This window comes from Pezoporus wallicus, unplaced genomic scaffold (genome assembly GCF_028554395.1).
Source record: "Pezoporus wallicus isolate ANWC-B61680 ecotype Strahan unplaced genomic scaffold, APGP_CSIRO_Pwel_v1 contig_6566, whole genome shotgun sequence".
In the NCBI taxonomy this organism is placed as follows: domain Eukaryota; kingdom Metazoa; phylum Chordata; class Aves; order Psittaciformes; family Psittacidae; genus Pezoporus; species Pezoporus wallicus.
This window is the reverse complement of record NW_026638763.1, coordinates 2,890,868-2,912,902: the sequence shown is the minus strand read 5'-3', so window position 1 is coordinate 2,912,902 and position 22,035 is coordinate 2,890,868. Positions and strand designations below refer to the sequence as shown.

The following is a 22,035-nucleotide window of genomic DNA, read 5'->3' as shown; positions in this document are numbered from 1 at the left end:
GTGCCACCTCGTGACTCCGCAACGCGTGACGGCTCCCCAACGCCACGTGGAGAGGGAGAAAAGCAGGTAAAACCCTATTGATGGGGCCTGTATATTGCTTTAACCCAATTCTCATCACAGTGGTGGTTGTAGTTTCTAGTCAGTTTGTAGCTCAGGGCTTTGTAGGTAAAGGAAGCAGGGAGGAGCTCCTTTCTCACTGAAAGATCCCAGCCTGGTTTGTGTTGGAAGGGACCTTAAAGGTCATCTAGTTCCAACCCCTGCCATGGGCAGGGACACCTTCCACTAGAGCAGGTTGCTCCAAGCCCCTGTGTCCAACCTGGCCTTGAACACTGCCAGGGACAGGGCAGCCACAGCTTCTCTGGGCACCTTGTGCCAGCGCCTCAGCAACCTCACAGGGAAGAACTTCTGCCTAAGAGCTCATCTCAGTCTCCCCCATTCTGGCAGGTTAAAGCCATTCCCCTTGTCCTGACCCTACAGGCCCTTGCCCAAAGCCCCTCTCCAGATGACCACCTGTAGCTCAAAACAGTGGATTCAGGAGAGTATTACCTATCACCTGTGCAGCGTGGCGAGCACATGAGCTGAAGGGAGGAAGAACTAAATCTTTATTCTTTTCCCCACCTCCACTGTTTTTCTGACAATAATGCTCTCTCATCCTCCTGCACACAACGATCATAAACACCTTCCTCACCTTCACTGAAGGATTTTGGTGTGCAGGTTCCACAGACCAAAACCCACTGACGTGAGGCCGCCAGGGTCCTACCGCCAATACGGGCCCCGAGGGCCATCGCTGGCCCGGGTTGTGCCCTCCCGTCCCGTCCCGCACCGCAGGAGAACGCAGGTTCCCCCGGCTCCCTCGTTCCCGCAGACCCGGAAGGGGTGACAGACCCGCCCCTGAGGAGGGGGTACGGATGGAGCCAGGACAAAGCCGGGAGCGGCTGTGACCCCGCGCAACAACGGGAACCCCTGGAGCCGAAATCCCCTTCGCGCCCCCTCCCTCGGTGCCCACGAGCGGCCTTTGTTCCCGCTCCCCTCTGGAACGTGATTTTAAAACGGCGTTATTATAACAATTAATACAGATGTTTCAGCGTAATCCTGCCCGGATCAAGCCGAGGATTTGTACCCCGCTAAGGCGGGAGCCGGGATGGCTCCAGGGGTGCGTGTTGTGACAGAGACTCCGGGCAGCAGAAACGCCCACACCACAGAGGCTGAGGGGAGGCAGACGGAACCCAGGAGCCGCCGGAGAGCGACCCGGAAAGAAAACAATAATCTGTTATTAACGTGACCGTGCCCCGCCTGCTGCCGGACCGCCCTGCCCTGCCCTGTCCTGTCCTGTCCCGTCCCGCCGCTGCGTAAGATGGCGGTTCGGTTGTTCTGTCTGAGGGGATTGCTGCGGGCCGTCGGCCCCCGGCCCTTCTCTGCCCAGGCCAGGTTAGCGGGGCGTGGGGCCTGCCCTGGTGGGCAGCACCGGGGATAAAGCGGGGTTGAGGCGCGGGTGGGGAGGTGGATGTGTGGTGGGGGTGCCCGGCTGCCAGAGTCTGGGGTATAACTCCGTATATGTGTTGATGGGCTTGCACATGCTATATGTATATATGCACATATATATACTATGTGTGTATATATATCCGTATGTATACTGTGTGAATATACATACGTTGTGGGCGTCCCTGTGTATGCATTTGGAGGGGTGCGGGTGCGTGCTATGTGTATGTGTGGCAGGAAGATTATAGGCACAGGTCTATGTGTATAATGTGTATATACTGATCTATGTGTGTGCCTGTGCCTCCATTGCAGGAGGTAACTGGGGTCTGGTGGCCCCCAGGTCTGGACACCACCCCCTCACCCCACCCCCCCCGCCCCATGCCCTGGGCTGTGGCCTGGCTCCCCCCAGGCCTGGGAGCCCCCCTGGATACTCTGGGCTGTGGCATGCCGCCCCCCCCCCCGCCACCTTGCCCCAGGCCCAGGAGCCTGCTGAGCCCCCAGTGCCTGACAGGTTCGGAATCTCCTACGTATCCCATGATCGGGCCGACCTTTGCTCCACTTCCCATCCACGCTCTGGGAACATCGAGTCCCATAATGACAGCAGGTGACAGGCTGGACATGCCTTCTCCTGGGAACACTGGACCCATGGCAGCAGGGCACTTGGAATGGTGTTTTTGGGGAGCAGAAATGCAGGGACATCTTCATCCTTCCTCTGACCTTTAGGCTGTGTCTCCTAGGGATGTGGTTGGTGTGCTGCAGCAGCCTGGCCCTTCCTGTGTGCCTCATGAGCTGTGAGCCACAATTAAGTGGTCTTAAATATAGCTCAGCAGCATCTTAAACAGCTTTAAACATAAGATGGAGCTTTTGGGAGAGCCCAGCATGGAAAGCCTGTGCTTGGGGGTCCAAAGCAAGTTGCAGTAGCCTGCTGCTTTCAGCTATCACTAGGAGTAAATAGAGTCTGTGTTTCAGGAACGTTTAATCCTTTGCACCAGCAACAGTATGAGTAACTTCATGTGGCAGTAAATAAAGACCTTTGTCTCGGTAATGGAGTGAGTAAGTGTAGGCTCAGTTAAGCCCTGTGGGACTGCACAAAATTACTGTGCTGAGGATCTGAGGAGAGAGGAACAAAATAGTTTGAGAAAGGAACAGTGAATGCTTTTCTATTTAATATAGCTCAGCTCTGTATTTCTAATTTCTGGTGTTTTGTGGCAATAAAATAAAAGCAAGTCAAGGAACACAAAGAAATGACTTTTTATTTCAGCCCTAAAGTTGTATGTCATCCTTGACACTCTAAGCCCCTTCAAAAGCTTCAAACCCTTCCTTGTTACTTTGTAATTGCACTTCCCTTGTGGTTTCAGCTACTGACATCTACCATTGTTTCAGTTCTTGCTTATTGTTAAAGGAGCTTTTCTGCTTTTAGATTTGTTTGTATCAGAGTTTTGGGAGGATTAGCCTTCCTCTACAGCAAAGATACTGAAAGCTAGAAGGAATTTCAAAGTTTAGGTTAGAACTATGCAGGTATATATATGAGAATGCAGCGTATACTACCGCCCTCAGAGCAAGCAAATCCATATCATACTTGCTTGTATTTTGAGTGTGTGAATTTTCAATGTCATGGGTTTGGAGGCTGTTGGGAGTGTATAGAGAATGAACAAAACTGACAAAGTGTACTTGTTCAAAAAGTTTTACCCTTTCAGTTTAAATTGAGCTGAAGTGCATCTTGGAGGTTGGGTGGCAGAGAGAGAAGGCAGTGATGATTTTTAGCATCTCTAATGAGTAGAAACTTTACCCTCTCACCTACGTATGTATTATTATTGGTTTTAGTTTAGCTGAAGTGTTAAGGACAAACTGGTCTTGCTTTACCACCTTTCATAGCCCAGTGAAGTACATTGTTAAGTTTTACATTTATTGTGGGTATCGTTTAGACCTAACAGTGTGCAAGGCTTGGGACGTGAAATATGTTTAACAAAGCAGGTGTCCCCTTTCTTTTAAAGGGTTATGCAAATGGGGTGTGCTAACAGATGCTTTCATTTGTCTTTTTTAGTCCTCTGCAAGCTGAGCAGCATGGCACAAAGCGCCCTGAACCATCTTCTGCTAAAAGCTTGCTTGATATAGGCACTCGGAGGATCTTCTCATCAGAACATGATATCTTCAGGGAGAGTGCCAGGAAGTTCTTTCAGGAAGAAGTGCTGCCTTTTCATGCAGAGTAAGATAGCTCTTACAAGTTCTGGTTTGCCAAATAATATGCATTTTTCCCCAAAAATGCTTTTTTGGGGTGTTAATATGACAGGATAAACAGAATTTTTGTTCTCATCACAAGCTTTTTTAATTTACTCAGTTAAAACAAACATGCCTGTGAAAATCATATGGGGGGAGGGGAGGAGAAATCACACCTAAACAAAATTCACTGCATTATTTGAGCTCCAGTGCAGGCAATCTTGTCTTTAATCCTATGAACAGGTAAATGCAGTTTGTTGAGTTGCAGCAAAAGAATCTCTGCTTGTAGGTAGTAACTCTGACACTAATGTCCTGGGGGTGGAATTAGGGAAACAATTCAGTTCTTGAGCTATTGCACTGCTGTGATCTAAAAAAAACATTGACACTGTGTCTGGGTTACATTGCAGTAGGTTTGTCAACACGGTACAGGTAGGATGGTAATTATGTATTACCAACACACTTGCACAGAGTATCTTTGTTTACATTTCTGTCTTTTAATTTTTGCTTCCATGGAAATGTGTGGTCTTGATTAGAAGCATTGTACTTCTATTGAACTAGAGCTGGAGGGTGTTTTTCTACTTTGTTTTAGTTATAGCAAGTCATGTTATAGTTGGGGAAAGTAAATTAGCTAAGAACATGTTTTTGAACAAAAAACCTTAAGCTGCAGAAGTGTCTTTAAGCAATTTTTCTTTATCTGAAAAATAGCCTTGCAAAAACACCAGGGGTTAGTGAAGGGCTTGTTCGTAGAATCCCAGACTGGTTTGTGTTGGAAGGGACCTTAAAGCTCATCCAGTTCCAATCCCCGCCACGGGCAGGGACACCTTCCACTAGAGCAGATTGCTTCAAGCCCCCGTGTCCAACCTGGCCTTGAGCACTGCCAGGGATGGGGCAGCCACAGCTTCTCTGGGCACCCTATGCCAGCGTCTCAGCACCCTCACAGGGAAGAACTTCTGCCTAATGTGTAATACAAATCTCCCCTCTGTCAGTTTAAATCATTCCCCCTTGTCCTATTGCTACAAACCCTTCTTGAAAGCCTCTCTCCAGGTTTCTTGTTGGCCTGTTCAAATACTGAAAGGCTTCTGTAAGGTCTCTCTGGAGCTTTCTCTTCTCCAGGCTGAACCAGCCCAGCTCTCTCAGCCTGGCTCCAGAGCAGAGCTGCTCCAGCCCTTGCAGCATCTCCATGGCCTCCTCTGGACTCGCTCCAGCAGTTCCATGTCCCTCTTGTGCTGTTGCCCCAGAGCTGGATCAGGACTGCAGGGGGGGTCTCCCCAGAGCGCAGCAAAGAGAATCCCCTCCATGACTTGCTGCTCATGCTCTGGGGGTGCAGCCCAGCACACAGGGGTGGTTCTGGACTGCAGGAGCACACTACTGGGTCATGCTGAGCTTCTCATCAACCAACACCCCCAAGTCTTTCTTCTCAGGGTAGCTCTCAACCCATTATCAGCTCAACCTATGTTTGTACTTGGGATTGCCCCAACCCAGGCCTTGCAGTATTAATTATTGCACTTGCATTGTTCTTGAATCTCACTGCTAGATGAGTTTCCTGATGCAGCTCACAGTGTGTTCCCATAAACAGCTGAGGTGGCACAATTGAGTGGGTGGGGTGTTGAGGCTCTGGGGCAGAAATGAACAGCAGGAGGCAATGGAAACAGTTTGCATCAGGGTTGTTGCCAGCTATTTTTTTTCATCCTCCAGCCGTGACCTCAAAGCAGGATGCTTTTCCACTGAACAGTCATATCCTATCCACAAAAACAGATGTTTTCCCTCATCTTTTGTTAAAATGACTTCTAATGTAGGTCTGTGAATGGGTACTGGCTCTGCTTGAGACTGGTGAATATCCAGCTAGCTTGCCAGGCAAACTGGAATAAGCTGCACTTGTATTTCTATATCACTTCATCAACCTATGAACTGTTCTTTTTTCAGACCTTTCAATTAAAGGAGGCTTCAGGCTTAGTTTATCAAGTAGAGACAAGAATGGCCCTGAAAGTGGTGGTGGGGAAGCAGAGATGCTCATGAGAGAGGTTTGTTTTAGATTTCCCCTGTAAGAACAAAAGGTCTGGGAATGAGCTTAAATATGTAGGATAAGATACTTGATTAACTGTGGATAAAGTTCTGTGGCATGGCTCTGCTGCACACAGGTGTGTCAGAGGAGAGGTTCTGGTATAATCTATCTTCCATAGGACCTTAAAATTGTGGTTTAAAAAAAAAAAAGGCATTAAAAGCAAAAGCTGGGCCATTAATGTCTGTCTGATTTGCCGGTGAGTTGGCAAACTCTGTAAAGAGGCACCATTTTTCCAAGAGTAAGTGATTCCTGTGGTGTTGAAAGTTTGCAAAGTGTCAGCAAATAAGCCTCAAGTATCTGTTTACAGCCTTGAAACTTCCTTAAAGCAGTAATTTACCGTGATACAGAACTGACTTGTGGTAAGTGCACAGGAGCTGACTTTATATAAAGGTGACAAATATGTTAATGCTCGGTTCTGATGAAGCAGTTCTCATTGGTAGAGTTGAAATCTTTCACAAAAGGTAGTGATGTGTTCCACTCATTTTGTATATGGGGAAAATGGAATATCAGGAAGATAAACACCTGCTCATAATTATCCAGCTGGTTGTAGCTAAAGCAGTCTGGTACTCAGTGCAATAGACAGCACTGCTTTCCATAGCAATTCTGAAAGAGATGTCAGGTTATATGTTGGAAGCAGGAGTTAAAACTTCTTGTACAGTTGGTGCCCCATTGTGTCCACAGTGGCATCTGTGGACTTGAAGAATAAAAGAACTATTATTAAGCTATCACTTCTTAGCTGCAAAATATCGTTGTCCACATACCCTACACATTGTCTGCTGGTGAGACTGAACGCCTCTTCCTGTGTGGTAAAACCCACCTGTGGGTGTTGCAGTGTGAACCAGCAGCCTTGATAAATAAGCAGTAGCACATGGGGGATTTAATGTATAGCTGTCCTTGTGCTCATTTTGCAGGTGGGAGAAGGATGGCCAGGTGAGCAGGGAGCTCTGGGAAAAGGCTGGGCAGCAGGGATTGCTGGGTGTTGCTATCGCTGAAAAGCATGGAGGCATCGGAGCGGATATCCTCTCTTCAGCTGTGGTCTGGGAGGAGCAGTGAGTATCACATGCTTTGGGAAGAATTTCAGTGATATTATCAAGAGACTGTTATTTTTCCATTAGGTGTCCTCATTGTAGAATATGTTTGCTTACAGAAAATAGTGTTATCTTCCTCATAGAACTAATAGCTTAGACCCTCTTGTTTTAAGTATTATGGATGATTGTTTTAAGTAACAAATGTCATTGTGCTCCACTGTTAGGGCTTTGTGGCTGGGAGAAGGGTTTTCATTAGTCTGGTAAGCTATATACCCATTTGGCTGTGAAAATACATTCTATAAATAACAGTGCAAGTGCCACAGCTCAGATTGTGTGAGACTTCTGTGTGGTGGGGCTTTCTTCATTGTTGGGTCTGTGTTGTAACAGTGTAAAGCTCAGTGTTTAATCCTTGTGGCACTTTTTCTGAACTTCTGACTTCTTTTCCCCTACTCCCCAAGGATGTATGTTAACTGTACTGGCCCAGGATTCAGCCTTCATTCAGATATAGTCATGCCCTACATTGCAAACTATGGCTCTGAAGAGCAGATAAAACACTTTATCCCTGAAATGATCGCAGGCAAGTGCATTGGAGCTATTGCCATGACAGAACCTGGGGCTGGCAGGTAAGCTAAATAGTAAAACAATGGTCTTAACATTATGTGCTGTCTGTTGATTTGTCAGTGAAAGCAATTCTGAGCCTCCTGGTTATGTGGTCATTTTGGTTATTAGACAATACCCGTGATTAGGTAGGACCTCAAAAACCCTGTTATACTTTACAGCTTTGTCATTTTCAAGATGCTTGATGACAACCCATTTCTGTATCATCCCACTGTGGGCAAATAATGCTTTGTGTTTGCTTTTATAGTCTGAGTTTATAGTTACTAACTTGCTTGTCATGTGAACATAATTTTAATACCCAAGGTAGTCAGGAGAAAATTATATACCTCAGTAAAGAGGGCTTGACTTTTACTATTAGCTTTTGTTGTGGAACAGAATGCCCTGTTTTGTCTCCTCTGAATCCTTTCAAACAGAGAAGTGTCCCTCCTTGCCCATCATTATTGAAGGGCAGACAGCACACGTTCGAAGTAGACACAGCTGATCTGGCCAGTTCCCAAAACAGAGAGGGACAGGTGAAAAGCAAAACTTGGTGTCGTGCTTCTACAAATGGTAGATGTTGCCAGTGGCTTTTTACAGAACCTCCTGATAAGGGTTGAGCCTGCTTAGAAGATGCGGTTTTGTCTGGTGCTTATCGTTTAAGACATATTTGTGTAAGGGGATACTGACCTGTTGGTGTTAGTGCTTATGACACCACCTTCCACAAGCAGACCCATGAAAACAGGACCTCCTGTTCTTGTACAATTGTATGGATTTATCATCGCTTTCCACAACATGCTTGTGGTTTCTGTGTTATGCTTCAAGTTCTTTCGCCGTGTTTCACTGTCTGCATTTTCACTGACCCCATTCGTGGACAGTATAAAATTACTTTCTTTTATATTGGGTAGAATTCAAGATGCAAATTGAAGCTTCTGCAATGGTTTCTTGAAGGACCTTTTGAATTTCATTTTAGTGACTTGCAGGGAATCCGAACATATGCAAAAAAAGATGGAAATGACTGGATTCTTAATGGGAGCAAGGTAAGTGAACAGACATACGCACCTCATAGGCTTCAGGAAGTGAATGCATCCAAGACAGTGAAGGATGTTTGCCAGTGTTATTATCTCCCCCCAGCCCTGTCATTTTTGGGGGATTTTGTGGGTTATGCTGTGATGGTGAGTTTTTTTGTTCCCCAGTTATTTTTTCCTAGGACTTGAGATGGTGCTGTCAGTTTGCAGACCAAGTTATGGAAGGGCTTGAGTAAGTTATTTTTGTAACTTTTAAATAACCTTATCAAAAGGCCCATTTTCTCTTAAACTAGGAAGAAGAGGGGAGAGGGGAGAAAATAAGTTCTGCATAGAAATAAGCGGCACCAGAGCTGTTTTTTAGCACTGAGGTTGAGCAACAAAACAGATATGCTATCACTGTGAAATCTGTGGCCCAAGTGAAAACTTGGCATTGCCGTAATGCAGGCTGTGGAATCTTTATTCAGGAACCCGTTGGTTGTGTTAGGAGAAAGAACCCAACTGGATCAGATGCTGTGTGTGTGTTGTCAAGCTATTGCAAAGCTGGCAGCATTAACTTCTTCTTCACTGCCGGCAGTGGGTAGTGCAAATGGAAGTGTGGGTTCAACAGGGTTGGTTTTAAAGCTATGAAATGTCTTAATCTTCTTTCTCCCCACTTTCTTTTGTACTCCTGCTGATAACATGGTACTGATAGTGACTTCTCTCATTAGCAGAATTTCCAGTGGTGAGAATGTGTGCAAGGAAGTATGTATGTATAGCTATTCAAAAGGGTATTTGCTCATGCTGCACAGTTGAGGCCAAGCAGGGCAGATAGCTCATTTCTTTAGTTGGAGTTAAGATGGATCACTTTGGCAGGTTCATGAGTTAATTTGCAGGATTATAATAAGCAGTTATGACAAGGAGCCATTGATAGTTTTAGATGTTATACCTTGCTAATTTAATTTTCTGGGAAAGAGATCCTCTGTGTTCATTTGATCTCTACATTCAATAACATACTCCTTCTTTATCATGGGGCAGGCAAAAGAAACAGATATTTGCATTTAAGTTCATACTTCTGACCCATGCAGCAGTTCTCAAACTAATTCCTAGTTTCATAGACCTGGTTTAAAAACACTTAATTCTGGAAGCTTTAACGTCTTTTGGACACTTGCAGCTCACCCCTGAAAGAGCTAATGCCATTTTTCTAGCATGTTGCTTTATTCCAAGTTGCATTTTTTGCAGGTATTTATCACTAATGGTTGGATGAGTGATGTAGTGATCGTGGTTGCAGTTACCAACCGGGAGGCCCGATCTCCTGCTCATGGGATCAGCCTTTTCCTGGTGGAAAATGGAACAAAAGGTTTCATCAAGGGACGCAAGCTGAACAAAATTGGCTTGAAAGCTCAGGTGAGTTCCTACCATCCGTAACAGGTAGCTTGGAGGAAGTCTAAAATCACTTCATGCCTGGCATTAGCTAAATAAATATAAAAACTGATGCTATTCAAGTTCTTAGGCTCTAGAGCACAAGTGATATACATGCAAGGTATGATGCTGAGTTTGGCTACGTAAGTCTGCAGCATTCAGTAAGGAGAGACTTGAGGAACCTGGATTTCTTCATTCTGAAGAAGCCTGAAAGTACAGGATCTTATTGGAGTCTTCAGCTTACCTGACAGTCAGCTGTAGAGGTGGTAGCACCTGATTCTTCTCAGAGGAGCATAGTGAGAGTGGCAAGGGACACAAGTTATGTTAAGGAAAATTCTAAGTAGGTATTAAGAAAAAAGATCACCATAAATGTGATCATATAGTGGAACAGGGGGCCAGGGAAGTTGTGGAGCCTTCATATTAGGAGCTTTGGAAAGAAGTGGACGAGGCCTTCAGCTGCTTGCTTTGCTGGAGCTGCTGTTGGAAGGAGAGAAACAAGGTAACTTCTAGAGGACGATTCCAACCTAAATGGTTCTATGATTTCAAATTAAAGTGTACAATAGCAAGAAAAAAATGAGGCAAATGGAATGAAGAGAGGAGGATGTCAGGCTCTGAATGGTTATGTTTAAAATCCTCTTAGGACACGGCAGAGCTGTTTTTTGAAGATGTGCGGTTGCCAGCCAGTGCCTTGCTTGGAAAAGAGAACAAAGGCTTCTATTATCTGATGGCAGAACTCCCTCAGGTAAGAGGAACTGAGTGTTTGCTGTCTGTAGGACGAATACAGGATGATTTTTGTCATCATTAGAATTTGATACACTTGATGATAGTGTATCATGGGGAGCCGCCTTGGGCTCAGAATCGGGATGTCTGTAGGCAAGACTGTGTCAATAACTGCTGCTTAACTGGAGTACACAGTTCCTAGTGCTAATGGTGTAATTCTTTGGGCATTGATAAAAATGTTGATATCCCACCAGCTCAGCCCTATCTCTTAATCAACGCCCTAGCTATTGAAGAAGCTGAAGGTAGTGTATTTAAAAGAATGTCCCACAGTTTTTCTGTATAATTTTATCATGAAACCACTTTGCTTAGGAAATTAAATACAGCTTGGAGGTGTCAGATGCATTTGGCATTCTCTTTACAGAAACAAGCAAACACTGCTATTTTAGCTCTTACACCAGTAGAAGCATATTAAAGATATAAGGAACTCTTCTTTGTCCCTATAGCAAAGTAAAGAAGTTGCCAAAATACCTTGCTAGTGGAAATAACATTTTTACGACTTAGTTTATGAAGTTTTGTAATTATTTGAGAGGATAAAGAAGCAATGTGGTCTTTCAAAGCATGACTGCTTTGTCAAAACTATGTACTTGCCTTATCTGTTAGGGGACATGTTTATTTAATTTTATCCTGTGAGCAAGTACAAAACCTGATCAAAGGAAATGTTTTACTGCCTTAAAGAAATAGCTGCATTCATGAACAGGTTCAATCTGATGCATCAGATGATTTCAGTGGTGCTAGAAGCAATTGTTCTGTACTTAGTTCCTGTTTTTCAACATGTTATGATGAAGGAAAAAAACAGCCAGGGATTTAGTTGTTTTTTGGTAGGTTTTGTTTTGGTTTATTTTTGAGTTGTCCCATTGAAATGGTTAAATACAGTTGTTCTTTAACCTCAGCAGTGAAAACCAAAGATTGAACCAGAATTTGGTGTGTATTTTTCAGTCAGCACAAGGCCTGTAGTTGATTTGTAGCTATTTTCTGAGTCGTTGTGGTAGAATACTACCCTGGAAAAGACTTAACAGAGCTTCAGGCAGGAGGCATTTGTCCCACTCATTAATTTCAGTAATGCAATGTGTCTGATTTGATACTTCATGTGACTTCTGCCCCCCTCTCTTAATGAACAACACTGAACCCCTGTGCCCCAGTTGTGCATCTGATACGGAGAAATGTAGGTCTCATTCAGATGGATTCTGTAATTTGTGTTTCAAAAGGAAAGACTGCTAATTGCTGACATAGCTCTTGCCAGCTGTGAATTCATGTTTGAAGAAACAAGGAATTACGTGAAGCAAAGAAAAGCTTTTGGGAAGACAGTTGCACACTTACAGGTGAGTTTGAGCTGAGAGACTTGTGTACAGATACCAGTGTGTTTTTGCTTTATATGTGAAGTAGGGAGCAAAGGAAAATCACTGGGCTGTTTGCAAAGGACTGTTTGCACAGTTCCACTGTTGGACCATGGCTGTTGTTTGCTTCCATGCCCAACACCACAAAAGCCTTAATGTACGTGTTCAGTTAGATACCTCCCAGCAATGCTGCTTTTGGAAGTGAAATGTGCAAGCTGAAACAGGCTTTTTTCTGCTGGTGAGACAAAATCGCCTTGTTGCTCTTAGGCTTGTGTTTTACTGTCGGAGGTCTTAACCACAGGGTCTGTTACACGTGCGTATGCGTCTGTATCTGCCTGAAGTTCTACAGACTGCAGAGGAGCTTGGTGCATGTGCAGGTGCTGCGTTCCTGTGCACACAATGCATTGCAGAAAAATGAGCTTCAAGGCTGATGCTGGGGGCTGCTCCTGGGCAGTGACCTTGCTGCCTGCATACAAAGGTGTTTGTATTCTGCTGTATGGGTATTGTAATGAGATTCCTCAGCTACCAGCTAGCTGTGTATTCAAGTGACTGCATATGAAAGTGTTGAATCATTCTCTGTGAGCATACCTCACTCCTGACAGTGGTAGTTAATTGTGATTTGAGACACTTCTGCCTACGCTCTTTAGTTGCAGTCATAAAACAGATGTTGCTTTCCCCAGTAGTGTGATGTTCGAACTTTCCTGAAAACCACGTTAGCTGTTAGGACTGGAGCAGACCAAGCTCCTGCACATTTGGTTTATAGGACAGAAGTGATTTATATGGGTTGGAGGATGTTGTTGAGACTTCCTTTGTCAAAATCAAACCTTTAGCTGTGAATAGCAGCAGAATCAGGCCCTTTAAAGGCTGGACTACTTGATGTCTTTCAGAAAATTATGATTTTCATCTGTTTTTAAAGCTAACATTCAGAAATGTAGTAATATGCAGTGTGCAGCTTTAACACAAAAGAAATTTATTTTACCTTTTTTGTAATGTAGGTAAAGGATGCTTCCTAATTCTGATAGTTCACTGCGCAGAGACCTCCAAAATAATCCCCTTTTTTAGGCTAGCCCAGTACCAACCACCAGGTGGCAAATAAACTTAATGAAGTATATTATTTTTGCTGAAGTAATCCATTCTTGCATATCTCTTCAGTTTCCTTTTTGTTGCTGACAGCTAGAATATGCATATAATGAAAAATCCTTTCTAATTAGAACTCTGCCTTGTCTAATTCGATTAGTCATGCCACAGTAGTGTTTGAAATCAAATCTTTGTAATAGTAGACTGGTCCATTATATTTCTTGTCAAGGGAAGCAAGAAGGTATTTTTTATATATATATATATATATATATATACACACACGCACAGTTTCAGAACTGTGAGATTAGAAAACCTGTTGTTGCCGAGTGCTGGTTTTATCCCCTTCCTACCAGAATAACAAAGATGGGTGGATGCTTGCGTGGCCTGGCTTTATAGAATCTTAGCAATGGATTTGTTTTAAGTTTCTTTTACCTCTTCTACTTAGAAACTCTTACAATGTGACAGAACTTAGTGTTGAAAAACTTTGATTGTTAGTCTAAAAGTTCCTTTTGGTTTTGCTTGTGTCCCTTTGCATATGACTTAAACTCTCAAGAGCTGAATGCATAGAAAAAGCTTTCAGTAGATAATGAAATGATATTAACTGGGGAAGTTGGTGGTTCTATGAAGTGAAGGGACATTCCCCCACAAGAGGCAGCCAAGAGGGACAGAGCACCCAGTGCCTCCTTCTCTGCTCTCTAGGAATTTGTGTCCAGGTTCTTGGGGTTCAGATTCTTGTAAAGTCATGTTTTGAGTTGGTGTTGAGAAGTAAAGGGTTGTAATTTTCTCTAATAAGATTGATAAAGCCATAATTGTATGGAGAGTAAGCTGTCTTCTGGTGCACAGAGCCAAAGTGGTTTGAAATGGCAATTTCTAACATAAACCCTTTTAGAAAATGCTCCATTTTCTACTTCATGGATCACTTACAACTGTCCTGCTTCTGCTCTTTCTTTGTCCATTTCCAACATCAGACGGTGCAGCACAAGTTGGCAGAAATGAAAACACAGATCTGTGTGGGCCGAGCTTTTCTGGACAGCTGTTTGCAGCTGCATGCAGATAAACGTCTGGACTCCCCCACAGCTTCCATGGCAAAGTATTGGTATGTAGTTACTTGTATGATCTTGATAGGAGGCTGATAAAAACACTGAACTGTTCAGATTTACTGAAAAGGTAACATTGCTGGCTGATTAATAATAACGTAGTCAGCTTCTAATACAGACCACTAGCTTTAGATTTAATAGTGTAGCCATCAAAAAACTTTATTACATTGAAAACCAGTGTTGCTTAAACAGATCGATTTCCAAGCCATAGTGTGCTTTTAAAACATGCTTCCATTAATAACCAGATCAGGACTCGGCTTTAGCTTTGAGTAGAAGTGAGTATTTTGTTGGTATTCAGACAAACATTTATATTTTTCTGTAGCAAGTTGTTGTTGAGGTTTTTTTTTTTGGGGGGTTATTTTTCTTTTTTTTAAAGGGGGTGTTTGTTTTGTTGTTTTAAAGCACAGGTTTATTTGAAGCTCACATGGTTATTAATAGTTAATGAATTAATTTTACTTTGCTATAGCCCTTTTGCCCACCCAGTCTCTGAAGCTGTCTGGTTTAGGAAAGAAATAGTTGGCTACAGTTACTGCTGTAACTGAGACTAAACAGTGCTTTCCTTTATTGGCCAGAGCTCCTCCTTCCTCTCCCTGTACTTGGTGGTGTTATCTGCTAACTTACATTTAACCAGAGAAAGCTGGATGAGTAGAAACATCTAAGATAGTGGCACATAAATTTGTATAGTTTTCTTTCTGCTTGCAAAGATGGGAGGGAAAAAAAGCACATCAGACATGAAAAAATAATTTTGTGGAAGATGCACTGGTGTACAGCTCCTAGAAATGAGCAGAGATTACTGAGGAAATCCAGGGAGAGTATTTACAGTGAAAGGAAGGATTTTGATTGAGTGCTGTTCTTGGCAGTGATTACCTAGAAGTACCAGGTACGTAAGCAGAGGCATTCAGTTTTGAGGAGGAGGAAGCAACTAGTGTCAGCTCAGATATGTAGACTTACTTCCTCAACAAATTTCACAGAGTGAGCCATCTGAACTCCCCTACATTCCCAACTGTTTAGTGGCACAATTTGTTATGGATTTCCCCTTTCCCTAATGGAGTCTAGAAAATGCCAAAATGTAGAATTGCTTTATTCCCTATTACTTCAGGAGACCGTCTCCTGTTAGTTTTGCTTCAAACCTTTTGTATAGTCTTCGACTTGAGTTAGAGCTTTGAAGGATTTTAAAGCACAGTTTGTGCATTTCATTTCTAATATGTGATGAAAGGTCTGAAGATTTTATTTTGTGGTGACAGTTTGTTTTGTGTACCTAAATTAATTTGAACATATATTTAGGAAAGAGAGTTGCAATAACTCACTGCTGTAGACTAAAAGTTCATATAATAAACTGTAAGGATTTAACTGGATGAGGGAATGGTTTGGAGAATAGGAGAGGAGTAGTTTGAAGAAGAGGACTCTTACATTCTTCATTGAGAAGAAATTGACTTGAATTGTAATTTTTTTTTCCTGTTCCTTCTCTGAAAGTTACATGCTTAGAAAGTGTGTGTGGGAGGGTTGGTATCTTTCAAATTTAGCTTGACCTTCCAGTGCAGTTCAGATCTTTATTTTGAAGTAAAATCTGAATTTTGCAGCAAGAAATCCTGTTTAAGAATTACAGTTTTTTGTAGAATTGAAGACTAACATCTGTTAGGGAAAATAAATTATGCTCAGGTGATGGATATACTCAAGAGCATCGTGGTGTATTGCTAGTGGGAGTGTAAGGGGCAGCCTGTGATTGCTGTTACTTTTTGACAAAGCTGAGGGATTTGGTAAGAAAAGAGACTATATCAACCTGCATTACAAAAGAAACCTCTGTGGCTATGAGAAAGGTAAGCAAGCTTGTCTGTATATAGAATAAAAGTTTGCTTCTATTTTTGACTTGCTCCGTTATCTGTGTATCTCGTGATGTTTCATAGCATAACATTCTTCTAAACACCAGTTTTTTTTTTTTGACTGTTTAAGGGCTTCTGATCTCCAAAACAGCATAGCTACTCAGTGCGTGCAACTGCATGGAGGATGGGGGTACATGTGGGAGTATCCAATTGCAAAGTAAGTGTAGCATTTCAGACTTGAATGATGAGAGATTACCAGCAAACTAAAATGAGGCACCCCCTTTACATCTACTTGTCAGTTTTTTAATGTTTAGAACTGATTTACTGTCCCTTTTCTCATCATGTTTATTGAAAGGCAGTCTACTGTATGGATGTTTGCAGGAAGGCTTTGTTTTGATTCTCCAAATAATTCATAAGCTGATGAGCAATTAATCTATATTATTATCTGTTTTCCACAAAACAGAAGTTGCTTTTCTAGAAGAAAATGTTAACTGTAAAAAAAAGGGAAGCAATGTAAAAGTAAAAAAGAGGACAGGTAGTTAGCATGTTTTATCTGAAATAAAATGCATGTGTATGAAGGAAGGAAAACCCATTGGTCAGTCTAAATCTTGTGTAATACTCTAGCATAACAAATTGCCCAAACAAGAGTATGATTGACTACATTCAGCTTTTTACATCCTTTTAAGTGAAAAAGCTCAGAGATCTACGTGTAAAAACAGGGTTTAGCTATTCCAAATTTTTGTCTTACTTTATGAATTTAGGGATATTTGTGGAGTTCTTACATATTTCCTTGTGTATTATCTGTCAAGATGTGTTTCCTTTTGTGTACGTGCCATTTGCCACACTAAGTAGACTTTTCTGGAGCTGTTTTTAATAAAACAGAAAGTGGATGTGATCTGATAGGAGGAATAGGAAAACCAGGAGTGCTGTGCGGTTGTCATAAGTAACAAACTAAGTTTAACTGAGTAGGTTTGACTTTTTTAAAAAAATCAGTATTATTCTAAATACATTGAGTGTGAAATGTTGTTTTAAAATAACTTTTCTGCATGTTTTTAATGAGTATAATTTGTGAGTGTCCTGCAGCCTATCTAAGTTGGAAGGCCAGCAAGTTCTGTTTAGGATGTCCTCGAACCGCTGCTTATCTGTGTGTGCAGTAGTTGTCCATACAGGGTTTTATTATCCCCATGGTTCAGCAACATGCCTGTTTCCAGAGAATGCTGTATTGCTCCTGGGCTGCTCTTTGAATAATGAAGCAGAATCAAGATGGAAAAGCAAGCTGTCATTGTCCTGTGTGCTCTCACCAGCTATGCCTGTACTGGGGCCGGTTCCAGCATAAGGATGGAAATGGTTTGGCTGCATGCAGCTTTCGGCTGCTGGCCCAAATAGAGCTGGTGTCAGTAGAAGGCTGTAGCCAGCTGATGTGAAAACCATTGACACTTTCCTCTCCTCCCAGGGTGTTTGAGGCCCACCTCAAAGAAAGAACTGACAACACCATTAGCACTCCTCTTGACAGGATCAGACAGGCCAGGGCATTAGAGCAATCTACCACGATAACTATCAGTTTGGCTCTGCAGGAGTTGTTTTTTAACAACAAGGAAGCACCTGGGTGTAGCAGTTCATGCAGGCGTGCTGTTCTGCGGGACAAGTGTGATGGGGGAATGGGAGCTTTGGTGTCTGGAGCTGGGTTAATGCTCTGGTGCTGAGAGGGAGCATTAGAGGGAGGGAATAAGAGTTGAGAGGTGAAGTAGTAAGAGTGTTGTTTTATAGAGTTTTATTTAATTAATTTAATTAATGTAATTATTTAATTAATGTAATTATTTAATTAAGGGGGATAGTGGTATCTTTTTGTTCTGATTGTGTGTCCATTCTGAAGAGTTGTTTTTAATCTTCCCTTTTTTTGTTTTTTTCCTTCAGAGCTTTTGTGGACTCCCGTGTTCAGCCAATCTATGGTGGCACCAATGAAATAATGAAAGAACTTATTGCTAGAGACATTGTCAGTGACAAGTAGGGCAGGTGCTTACTAGTTTGAAGAGTCTTCCCAGAATCCTATGTATTAATGTAAGGTATAAAATCAGACATCAGAATGTAAGTAAAATAAATGTGGTATATTGTATTCCGTCAAGGAAGTGATAGTATTAAAAAATAGTAACAACAGTGTGCTCTATGCAGAATATCTAATATTAAATGACCTTTTAATTTAAGTATTTCGGGACAACACAGAGTAATCCTCTGGGTTCTAACAGTTCTGGTGGTGAAAGGCAGTTTTGTGTCTGGGCCATTATGGGTAGTATTTCAGACTTGATGCCATTATATCGAATCCAGCCCTTGCTTTTCAGAATCATAGTTCCAGAGAAGCCACATTCTTCACAAATGAACAGAACTTACGTTAGCATTTATCACTGAATTTGTATTCCCCTTTGACAACCTGGTGTTGAAACTTAACTACTGTCACTATACAGTTTGGGGAGGGACTGTACAGCTGACCTCGATGTTTACATGTAATCTAAGCTGCCTTATTTTAATTACTTTGTTCAAATAAATATAATAAAGCATTTCTATGCAATCTTACAGTCGTCTGCATTACTTTAAAGCCTGAGAGAGAGTTGCTTCCTCTGTGCCCTTATTCGTCTCAGGGCTCCGAAGAGGACTTGTGAGGAAGCGGACTGTGAGGCTGGCGAATGCTATCGAACATTTCGAAGTTGTACGCGTTTAAAAAAGTTTGAAATTGTGCTGCCTTGACCTTTTTTCATCGTTTTTTTTTAATATTTTGGTCAGCAGATGGGCGGAAAGCTTCACCCAGCGTTTTCATGTGTGATTTTTATGTTGTTTTTTTTTTAAGTTCCCCCTTTGAAACTTCCTTGTGGTAAACAGATTACCACTGATTCCTTTGCCTCCTAGTGACCCTGACACAGTTGGCTTCCCAGCCCCCAGATCATTACTCATAAAACTGAGTAGATAAAGTAGATAGCAAAACTCTGGACAGCAGCCCAGCTCCAGGTGCGTCCCCTCAGCTTCGTGTGCTCTTGAGCAAGGATTTAATCCACTTTGTGCATCAGCTCCCTGGTTGTAAACCACTGAGGTTGATACCCGTTAGCGGTGGGAAGCAAAGTAACCATTATGCAAGAAGAGAAATCCAGTCGATTTTTCCAAGTGATATTTCTTTTGTGTGCTTAATTTAATAAAAACGAAGTACTAAAAATTAAACTGAGCAGAGCATGGTTATAATGCTAATAGATGTACCGACTCAGAGAGCTACTCTGTGTGCCTTAGGACTCTCCTTCCTTATTGGATCGCATTGTGAAGTCCTGTCAATATTTTGTGGAGTTTAAATTCCAGTCATCTGAATCAGTGCCTAAGAGCTGAATGGGTGCTGTTTAAGACCAGGTTTTATGGCCCATTCTTCAAAGAGTGAAATTTGTAAGGATAACTGAAATGTTGATAGGGAAATGGATCTGAAAGCATTATGTGTGTTTATATTAGAGACATGTACAACCTACACAGAGAGGCACCTGTCATGTACTACAGAAAGTGTTTAAGTTTAGCATATGTTAAAACCAACTTCAGATGTTATATTACAAATACATGGCATTATAGACAGAACAGGAATTAGTTGATGGCCTAGTAAATAAACTTGGGAATAAAATACAGCTCTCTGTTCAGAAGCAGTTATGAACAAAGAAAAAAAACCCTGTTCAGAGATTTTAATGAGCCATGTATTTTATCATAAATGAATACTAATGAGTTCCACTTGAAGTGTGTCCTTTTTGATGTTTTTTATGAGTAAAAGTGTTTGGGTGGTCTGTCTAAAATTGAGTTCTCTTTTCAAAGATCCTTTTAGGATGTGTGTGTGTCTTATTGTTAGTTCAGGTTTTTTTCCTCAAGGAGGTGGAATTTGTGCTTGTATCTTCTGGGGAGTGTGGAACACTGGAGCTTGCAGCTTTATCTGTATAGTACTGTCTGCACAGTGAGCGCTGCTGAAAGCTGAGACTCCCCACATAATCCTGTTTGGGTTGTTGTTTTTTTTTCCAATCTATTAATAGAACAAAACACTAAAATGTTTAAATACATGTCAGGAAGTAACTGGGCTTCTTTTGAACTGAAAACAAAAGCTCTGCCTACTGAGATGATTTTCCTTTCTCTTAAAGGCTAGTCCCTGGTGTGTTAAAGATGGCACCTTTCTTTCCTTTTTCTTTCATACTCCTAATCAGGACATACCCAGTGGGGCCAACATCTCTTTTTGCCTTCATTGCTGCAGACTATTCTATGAGAAAGTGCAGCTTATGCTGTTGAGCTGTTCTCTCTATTCTTAGAAGTTAATATGGTCCTGTGAGTTTTGTGCAAACTGGGAGAGGTAGGTGAAGTACTACCCAGGTGGATGCCACCCTCCCACCAGGCACAGCTTAGAGCTGGCCAAAGCCAGCTCCAGCTCTGGGTCCTGGCACGCAGTGAGGGCAGTGCTTCAGTAGTGCTTGTCTGCCAGAACACCGCTTTATTTTTGTCTAACCAGTATTAGGGAGGCTGTCCAAGAGTTGCTAGGGATCGCGGGCAAACAACACAAAGCTGTAGGAAACCAGGTTTTGTCAGTTGTGGTGTAGACAGATCAAGCTTGCTCATGTAGCTCTTCTGCAGGACGGCAGCTCTTGTCAGTTTGAAATACAATATTTTTGAACGTTCTTGCTGAGCTTAATCTGAGGTGTGTCACCAGATGCTGTTTGCTGCCAAGGACTTCACTTTGCTTTTGAAATGTCTTCTGGGCGAGAAAGAAACATTGGAAGTTTGCTTATCTAAAACACTATTCATCTATGAATAAACTGGAAACAGTTGTGTTAATTTTAAGCATTATTTGTAGGCCCTTGAATTTGAAAGCAAAATAGCATATATATACACACACACACACACTGTTTTATATATATAGAATGTAAAAATCTTTTCCTGGCTTCTAGGAATCTCATTGTTAACAAGAAAGTTTCAGGTGTTTGGGATGACAAAAGATGGCTCCATTCAGGAGAGAAGGTTTGTAGGGAGGAGCTTTACAAACGCTCATGCAAATGGAGTGTTATTGTCACTGAAAACTAGAAGATCACAATTAAAAACCCCGCTAAATGACACAGCAATCATCCCCCATTAAAAATCCCCCAGAACATTGTCTGCAGCATTGTGTAACTAAAGGGACAATGTTATGCAAGGGAGGGAAGAGCCAAGAAGTGAAGCGACTATAAACAAAAGCTGGTAAGGGAATGCCACCCTGTGTGCAAACAGGTTTGTGGTTGGGGTTTGGTGTGTTTATTTGAATAGGGTGCTGCTCATTACCAGCATGAAGACACTAGTTTCAGGATTTAGACAAATTCTGTTGGGGTAAGCCTGGGAGAGAAGGGTATAACATGGAAATGTCAAGTGAGGACTAAGAAATAAGCAGAAGTAGCAGGGGAGAGAGGATAGGGAAAGGTGCAGCGGTCATTGGGGAAGTCGATAGCTTTTGGGAGAGAAGGGAGCAGGAAGTTCTTGGCTGTGGTAAACTGCAATTCCCAGCTATATCCTGCCAGGTAATTAGGGCATTAGGGGAGGATAAGCATAAAGTCACTTTAAACATCAGTTGCTGTACTGTGTGTGTGTGGTACTTGTTTCTTCCCTCCCCCAGTACTTACTTTACGTCAGCTTTTCCTTTTACAGTTCTTTCTTGTCCTTCAAGTAGAGTGTGTATTGAGCAGATGAAAAGCAAACTGGTTGCCAGTTTAGTAGCATTTCAGCTGGTCTGGTTTTGAAACCCCAAGTAGTACACAATGGAAAAAATCCTTGAAATGGTTTACCTAGGACAAAAAAGCTTTTTCCAGAATGAAAATACAGCCTCTTCCTGAATACCATGCTGCAGTACTTGTCTTCCCTCCCTCTGCACTTTCTGGGGTGTTTTTTTGTCCCTAGAAGGTAACAGGTTTGGCTCTGGAAACACACTTCCAATAAAGTGAAGTGAAATTATTTTTGCTGCTTTCTGCCAAAATGAAATTAAACGTGTCAAAATGAAAACTGCACCATTCTCACTGAGCCAAGGACTTGTACTAAAATTTGGGTTTAATTTTTGATTTTTATGTTTTTGCAGCTGATACTCTGTTGTGCTTATTTACCA

At 42.3% G+C, this 22,035-nt stretch overlaps 1 protein-coding gene across 1 annotated transcript; it reads left to right on the top strand.

Annotated features, from left to right (window-relative positions):
• Nucleotides 1–1,323: 1,323 nt before the first annotated feature.
• On the top strand, nucleotides 1,324–18,477 carry ACADL (acyl-CoA dehydrogenase long chain). Its single transcript, XM_057412303.1, has 11 exons — nucleotides 1,324–1,428; nucleotides 3,524–3,685; nucleotides 6,670–6,807; nucleotides 7,245–7,409; nucleotides 8,354–8,420; nucleotides 9,627–9,791; nucleotides 10,447–10,548; nucleotides 11,792–11,905; nucleotides 13,966–14,093; nucleotides 16,045–16,131; nucleotides 17,829–18,477. The coding sequence occupies exons 1-11, from the start codon at nucleotides 1,355–1,357 to the stop codon at nucleotides 17,920–17,922; spliced, it is 1,296 nt and encodes a 431-aa protein (XP_057268286.1). The 5' UTR covers nucleotides 1,324–1,354; the 3' UTR covers nucleotides 17,923–18,477.
• The last annotated feature ends 3,558 nt before the right edge of the window (nucleotides 18,478–22,035 follow it).